Consider the following 8,636-nt stretch of genomic DNA (forward strand, 5'->3'; position numbering starts at 1 on the left):
ATATCTCTCGGCTGGCCTGGGTACGGCTTGGTGTGACCCGGCCCCGGATAAAGCGGAAGAAGATGGATGGATGTAAACTTTCTCTACTAAATAATAAGTGAAACAAAGACGCTAAAAGCTCCACACCCACAGCATGACTGACCTTGTGGGTAAGTTTATTGAGTCTGCTGGTACCTGCTGCCTCAGCACACCAAAGTACAGATGATGGCACAGGCCACCATAGGCTCATACAACACTGTGAGCATCATCGGGGAGATATTAAACGACCTCTGTCGTCTCATAAGTTGATAAGTTTTTGGAGAGCACTTCTGTGTTTTTAATGAAGTTTATTTTACTGTCATTGTGAACACCAAGACACCTGTAATCTTCCACTGTCTCCACCCAGACCCCATAAATGCAAACAGGAGCCAGCGGTGTTCTCATCCACATACAGTTTGCCCAAGTTAAGCTGCAGATGCTTTTGCCTGCATCACATAACAAAGTTACCCACCACAGCCTGATACAGCCCACTGTGGCTGAGTTATCAGAAAACTTTTGAAGGTGTCAGGCCTCAATGCAGGAGTTAAAGTCCATGGTGTAAAAGGGGAAGATGAGGGAGAGGGGACAGTGCCCCGCAGGGATCCCGTATCGCTTACTACACTTACTGTCCGACACACAGTGCTGCAGGCGCACATACTGTGGTCTGCCAGTCACTTAGCAAACTATCCAGGTCACTAGGGAGGCATCCACCTGCATCACTGTCAATTTATCACCAGTAGAGCTGGCCTGAAAGCACTGGAGAAGTTCAAAAAACATGATTCCCACAGTGCACGTCAGCTTGTCCAGGTGGGCGTAGACATGGCTGAGCAGGTAGAGAATGGCTGGGAGGCAAAGTGGAGAGTGGCGGACATTGTCCTGACACTTTGGGCTCCTTAGAACCAACTGAGCATTGTTCGAGTCTACAGCCTCCCTGATTATTGTCACTCCTTTATGAGCACAGTGTAATCATTTTCTGATAACAGGTCACGTCACAAAGCTGAAACCATCTCAAACTTGGCTTCTTGAACATGACAGTGAGTTCACTGTACTCTAATGGCCTCCACAGTCACCAGACCTCAATCAAATAGAGCAGCACTTGGATGTGGTGGAAGAGGAGATCATGGATGTGAAGTCAACACATGTGCAGCAACTGTGTGATGCTATCGTGTCAATCTTAGAGGAATGTTTTCAGCGCATCTTTGAATTTGAACTATGAAGAGTTAAGGCGCAGTATTAGCAAGGTGTATGTGGCCAGTGAGTACATGTAGTGCATGTAGTGCAGTATTTTCAAAGTAAGCTTTAAAGCATCACAGCTGCAAAGGAAATACTGCACTGACATTTACATTTGAGGCACCAGAAACAAAATTCAGATTTCAATGATTACCTTTGGGACAATATTCTCTAGTTGGCTCCTTCGTGTCTCTAAATGAAGGCAGATTAAATATAAATTCATTCTAAAGTTTTGCTAGTAAGAGTTACCTGAAAATCCTGGAGTATAATATTACTGAATAGCACTCATTTCCCCATGTGGGATTATTTTCTATTTTCTGACCTAAGAATTCAAAGCATCATCTGAAGATAACAGAGACCATCTATTGGATATCAGGAGACGCTCTGCTTTTCTTCAACAACAACCTTGTGCAGCCCGTTGCCTCTCTGCTAATGGAGTCAGAAGCACGCCATGTACTACTTCTCCCCCAGCTACGCATTCAAACGCGGCTTTAAATAGACTGTGCCAGACACCCGGCACTTGAACCCACTGTCTTATATAACACAAAAACTGGTTCAGACGTGATTCACCAATCAAGGACCCTGGCAAAGACTAGATTGTTTTTGTCTTTGAAAAATACTGTCAGACACAAGCATTCCTGTCTGGGTGTGACGAAAACAGGCAACAACAGCACTGCCGATATATTTCTGCAGGATGGAAAAACAGGTCAATCGGGGACTTTTAGATGAATTTGACATTCCTTGTAACAGTTTTCTTCTCTATGCAACAGATACATTTGCTTACTTGCTTTCCCTAAAGGGCTAGTTGCACATTTAGGGGCATAGTGTAAGATGGTTCTTACAGGGTTAGATGGCAGGCTGGATATAGAGGTGAAAGAAGCACCTCAGGAAGCCACGAGCTTAAAAAACGTCCATTGTAAGTGTTGACATGCACAGTCTCTTCATTTTAGGCAGAGCCAGTCTTGTCATTTATGCCATGCAAAGCTATTTTTTAAGCATAAAGTTGGGTAAACATTTACTGAGGAGAAAGTCAAGAGTGGCTTTTTGTATAGCGTTAAATCAACACGATATGCTTCTTGGCCAATAACGTGTCAGATGAAGAACAAACTAATCCAAGGAGGTCAGTGCCAGCGCTCTTCTGTGACTGAACCCACCTCGACAAGGGTGAAGAACAATCGCAGCGATGGCGAATCGGGCAGAAGGGAAACATAGACGTGTTATAAAAAAAGAAGGAAGAGTGCGAGGCTGCGGCTGTGCACATTGTACAGACAGTTGACTGTTTCACAACCCTCCCACGGAGAGTGTGCTGAACGGCAGCCTCGCTTTGATCACCTCTCTAGATTAACTGACAGTGTGTGTAAGTGTGTGTGTTACACATATGGTGTTCTTGTGTTTGTTGGTACAGAGCTGCAGAGGACTGTGAGCATTTAACAAAAACTCCCTGAGGTGATATGAAGGAAATATCTGAACTTCTCACTGTGTCAAATCTGTGGATACACGGAAAACATACAAGACGGTCAAATGTGGGAGGACCCACCATCATCAGCTGAGGCTTCACTGCTGTAGCCATCATAATCAGCAGTAAGCGGGCTGTACTTCTGCCGGCTCTCCCAGCTGAATCCTCCAGTGTGCTTGGCATTAGAGGACACCTTGGCTCCTCCTCTGAGGCCCTGGGAGCGGCTGACCGCTTCCTGATACTGACCCATCAGTTCATCCTCGCTGTCTGACGATGAAGCCTGCAAGTCAGCGTCGGAGTAGACCTTATCTGTTTGGGGATAGAGGACAATACAGTCAGTTCCACAATCATTTCCCTCCACACTGTCTTATATATCACAAAAACTGTTTCAGACATGATTCGACACACACAGTGTATATTAAATGAAAACAAAAACAATCGTGGTGTGATTGAACTGAAGACTTTTAGCATTAATTAGAGGTATTTTTAGGAATTTGTTGGCTTTATCTGAGGAAGTTTTATACACAGTCACACATTTTGTGTGAGTAACTTGACTACTGACTGACTGTTTTATGGCCATGTGAGGCCCGTTACCTCGTTATAGAAATAAAAATTATGTTGATAAAAGATCTGGAACTACCTGTCTCCTGGAGCTCTCAATATGAGACCCAAAGAGATGTCCATACAAGTGAGGGAGGCCGTTAATCATTCAATTGAAAAAAACAAAACAAAAACAAAGAACCTTTAGAAGTGACCAAATCAACAAACTAGTACATTTTCTTTTAAAAATAAAAGGAAGCATTCACTGGAAGAGCTGAAAAAAACCACAGAAGATGACAAAAGTGGATGATGACAGGCTCAAAAGGTTGAAGGACATCGTGAAGGATTTGAATGTAGCTGAATGAAGGTCGATGAAGTTCATAATTTGCAAAATGAATGTTGCACTGTATTTAATAAGGCTTTAAACAAGAGATTAAGTCTATAAGCTCATCAGGTCGAGTGTTTGGTACATTTATTAGACCGTCTGTCATAAAAGCAAGAAAACACAAGTTATTTAAAAAGCTGTTTAAAATAAAAATGATATTTATCAGGTAAAAAACAAAGTGAATTCTTGTTTTAACACCCAAATCTGAGCGGACAACCACCAAAAGTAATTTTTCTGTTCAAGAAAGCAAATAAATGATGGAAAATCTGGCATCTTAATCAAAAACTAATAATGTGCATTACTTTGTTTTTCTGCTGTTTCTAAAAGAGTAAACTTGAAAATGTTTGGATAACAACAATACTTATATTTTAGCATGAAAGAATATGATTAAAGAGCTTGCACACACTGGTGGAGTAACCATTACAAAAACATAAAATTGATTTTGAGAATCACCAATACTGTTAATTTAGAACATCTGAGGATTAAACCTCACACTGGGTGATGGTCTAATAGGTTTTGTAAGCACTACATGTTTGCTGATCTGATGGGATGTCCTTCCATAGACAGCATTTTGAAACCAGAGGAGATGCCCCCTGCTGGCTATTAGATGGAATTCAGGTTTAAGACAATTTTACTTTGGCTTCACTTTAAGAAGCATCTTTTTATATATAAAAATAAACACTGTATGGGTGGAAACAACAGATGAAATCAATGAGGGGAAAAAATCATTGCACTGGCTCTGGCAGCTGTAGCTTATTGGATCATTCTGAACAGAAAGCTCGTGATCGCTCAGAAAAGCCTTTGATAAGTCACTGCAGTGAAAACAGAAGAGCCCTGTGATTAAAAAGGAACATCTGCACCCTCATCCTGCGATATTACTCTCTCCTTTTGGTTTCTCCTCCACCAAATTACCTCCATCACACATCCAGCGTGATGTAGTGACTGAATTCAGAGAAATTTACAAGATGTTTAAAATTCTGCTTGTGTTTTCAGTCTGTGTGTCATTTACTCTGATGTCATATACTCTTATGGGTTTTCTTGTTTATCTTGCCAAGTGGTTCTACAACATTTCTACTGGAATTATCACTCAATGCGACTCTTTCTTCATCACATATTAAATTTAAATCTCTTCTAAATTCGATAGCATTTATGGACTAAAGCATCCTTTAAACAAGTCATAAATTTGTCAAATGCATAAACTAATTTAGTTCGGTTAACTGATGGTTAGCCAAATCTGCTCACCTGCTTTGGTTGTATCAATCCAGCAACAATCATGCAACTTTCAATTAATGCCTTTTGAGTCACAACAACAACATGCTTTCATCAATGCTTTTAAAAAAGAGCTTCCAAATGTATTTATTAGCTGTGCCGTGACAGACTGGCAGCCTGGCCAACGGCGGATGAGATATTCTCCAGGTGTTCTCCTACGCCCCATTCCTACGCGCCAAAATGAGATTTTTGTTGTTTTAAAAGCTGAACAGGTGACACGTTTTGAAACTACGACAAAGGTTGAAAAGAAACTGGATAGATTTGTAACAGGTGTGTTTTACAAAAGCTAATGGACGTGATCTGAACACAAAAGCACAAATTGCCAGAGCCAATTTGCCTTCCACTGCAGGAAGGCGAGGGCATCTCAATAAAAGCTGCTGCGTTTTCACAATACCATTTAAGAGACCCTTAAACAGGCAAACGTGTGATTCCACACGGAGGACAGATTGAGATTGAGTGAACCAAGACTTTCAATAGTCTAAACTTTGAACGTGTGCAGCAACCTGAAGTCACAGTGGAGGCTGTTTAAACAGTAATGAAGATTATTTCCAATACTGAAGCTGCCATGGTGCTCTGTGCACAGTTGTTACACAGCTGACAACTATTCATGGAAAACATAAAAGACTTTTTTTTAATCTTTGCCATCCTTAAATATTCAAACTCTAAGTCAGGCCGGTGTCCTGCAGGTTTCAGATGTGTCCTTGATCCAACACAGCTCATTTAAATGGCCAAATTACCTTCTAAACATGTCTTGAAGTTCTCCAAAGGTCTGATAATGACCTAATCATTTGATTTAGGTGTGATATCTAAAGCCTGCAGGACACCAGCCCTTGAGGCCTGGAGTTGGACATCCCTGCTCTAAGTGGTCACTTAAAGACTATAGTTAGTTACACGTCCTCTCAATTAGAAGAAGGTATTTCTCAATGTGATGCAGATGCTCAGTGAGGGGATAATTAAAATTAGGGAAAGAAACACAATAAAGCAGAGAATAAAAATGTTGCTGATCAGAGCAGTAAGCGAAGTCAGGAAGCTAGTTTTCTCTCACTGTAGCTTTGTATTTTTTCCAGCAGGAGGCAGCACAGCTTTTAAAATAACCCAATCCGTGGTTGCTCTGCAAACCTTCCCACTAACTCAACATACATTCCCACTTACAACATGCAGTCTTCAATACATACATCTTTAACAAACAGAATCAGGAAACTGTAAACTGTTTTTTCAACAGTTCGAACTCAAATATTTGTCTCATGTGTCTGTCAAAACAGCCACTGTTCCAGATCTGTCCACACAGAAGGTCATTGAGATTAGTCACTTTGCTGCGTTACACTGTCTCCCTTTGTTTTCTGCAGATGGCTTCTCTGAGTCGAGCAAACTCCCCGTGTGGGCTCCCGGGGGGCACCAACCTTTTAAACCTTTGAAGCCCCCGTGGGCAGATGACAAGTAAACAGTCCTACAGCTGTCAGTAACAGTAATCCCGGCATGGGCTGAGAAAGGCCAGTGTCAGTGGAAAATGCCTCCATGCAGAGGCCGGGCCTCGTGCTGGGATCAAAGGCACTAAAGAAAATCAGATGTGAAAGAAAGACAACCGAATGTGCTTTCATTTTAAATTTATGCATGCTCACCTTGCAGCTCAGTGGTTTTCCTGAATTCATCAAGGCACTGAAGGCTTCCTGGGTTCTCTAGTGCCAACTTATTGTTGAGGTACCAAAACAGGAAAGTCATGAGGATGATGAAGAGTCCGATGGCTGTCAGAAACCCCAGCACCTCTGGAGAGACTAGAAAACAAATACGCATTTTTAAATATCAAAACGTGACTACTTAAGCTGTTTTTAGCCTTAAATCTAATGTAGTAGGTTGTCATGTTGTAAGAAATGGTAATAATTTATTCACACCCGCTTTCACTTATTCTGAGGTAAAAAAATATTCAGAAGTGACAGTTAAGTGAAACCTGGGTCCAGGCCAGAAGCAACACAACTATCCTCTAATGCTAACAGGACATCACCTCTTTGCAAAACATCTGCAAAATCAGCAGGTGAACACAAAGCCAGCAGCAAAGAATGTAGAGTGATGTTACAGATGAATGTATGAGCCAAATATTTCACAGGGAACAGAATAAGTGCCAAAAAAAGCAGTCCAACTTCAACTCTCAATTTCTATCTGTATCTATTTCTACAATAAAATCGACGTGACATCTGACTTTTTACTTTTCTACACTGACAGAGTTTTTCATGTGTTTCAAAATAAGGAATCCTGTCAGTGTGTAGGACTAAGAGACTGAAGTTAGCCTAAGATTAATCTTTATGCTTTTCACTCATAATTATAAAACATTTCAGGTCCTCTTGGTGAGTAGAGAAAAAAAAACATAATAAATAATTTTTAGATTAGTTATTAAGTAACGTGTGATATATGTTACTTTTTTGAAAACGACCACAAATTACATTAACTAGTTGTTAAAAATAAAAACAAATTACTAATGTCCACATTCACAAACATCTTAGTTGTACAGTTAGAACACATCTTGGCTCCAGCTGAAACCTTCGCTGGGTACAATGCAGAAAAAACATCTGTACTGTGTCAGTATTTAGCATCTGACAAAAAAACACTTCTACAAACAATGCAGATGAGAGACACAGAGGCAAAGAAGCCGGAGTGAAGGAGACAGAGGGGTTGTGTCACTGTAGAAACGCAACCTGTTGGTTGCCATAGTGACAGGTTCAGGTGCAGCATCACACGGACCCCCAGACGCACGGGCGAGTCAGATCTCATTAAAGGCAGCACTGAGTGCCGCACATCAGGAGATCCAGTTAGGTCTGGACACAAACATCATTAGCGAGGCTTTGTTACGCCAGAATGAACCGGCCCAGGTGATACATGTATCCTGACTGCACTGGTGACAATATAAATGCATGACCTTCAGCTACATGTATGACCTTGTGACATCAGGATGGAGGTGCAACGCCATCACAGACGGTTAAACGTCAGGATGCTTTTCTATTCTCTCCATCAGTGGCATCAAAGTGATCAAATAAGCCTATCATCTTTGTCCTAAACCACTTTTTTACTGTGCTTACAGATTTAGCTGCAATCAGCCTTCAGAGACCTGCTGTCACCACCTGCAGCCAGTTCAGAAGATTTTTTTAGCATTTCACTAAGGACAACTCATCTGTAACCAGAGGGTTCACTTCACTTGAACCCTCTGGTTGAAGTGAGCGGTTATAACTGTTAAATATAAAAACACGGACAATACAAGGATGGAATCCTCCATGCAACAATGGAAAAAAATAGGTGGTTGACCAGTGAATGTGTTGAACTTTTTTTGCTTTCATCAACCAACTGCATGTAGTTGCAGCAACCCGCTGGTCATCAAGATGTTGAGCGTAAAACAGTCGTTCAATCACAAGGCAATTGCACAGACAAATGCATTTACATTGCCAACATGTTGCAAGCACAACTCATGTGTCGTATTCTGGTTATTCTGGTAATTGTGTCACTTATTTTGGAGGGTTTACAGAATTCATGCTTCAAACCTACGAGGTGCTGGGTGAACTCTAAATTCACCTAGCTGACAACACAAGGTTGTAGCACAGTGTAAAAAATGAAGTATTTGATAAGTGTATATTTTTTAGATATTGTCTGAGCGACCCAGGATCCCTGAGCAGTTATGGACTAATATTATAATATATATTTTGTATTGCTGTCCCTCGTTATCCCTGCTTGTGTGTGTGTGTGTGTGTGTGTGTG

At 41.2% G+C, this 8,636-nt stretch overlaps 1 protein-coding gene across 2 annotated transcripts in view; it reads right to left on the reverse strand.

The window, feature by feature from the left end:
- The window catches only part of syt14a (synaptotagmin XIVa), a 53,570-nt gene that overhangs the window by 18,945 nt on the left and 25,989 nt on the right, over positions 1–8,636 (reverse strand). For both annotated transcript variants that reach the window (XM_005738928.1, XM_005738927.1), the window contains exons 3-4: positions 6,518–6,670; positions 2,786–3,013 (exon numbers count right to left, since the gene is read on the reverse strand). In XM_005738928.1, coding sequence (XP_005738985.1) covers positions 2,786–3,013; positions 6,518–6,670 — 381 coding nt within the window. The remainder of the gene's footprint in view (positions 1–2,785; positions 3,014–6,517; positions 6,671–8,636) is intronic.

Source organism: Pundamilia nyererei, unplaced genomic scaffold (assembly GCF_000239375.1).
Source record: "Pundamilia nyererei isolate P.nyererei 1_Seehausen unplaced genomic scaffold, PunNye1.0 scaffold00088, whole genome shotgun sequence".
Classification (NCBI taxonomy): domain Eukaryota; kingdom Metazoa; phylum Chordata; class Actinopteri; order Cichliformes; family Cichlidae; genus Pundamilia; species Pundamilia nyererei.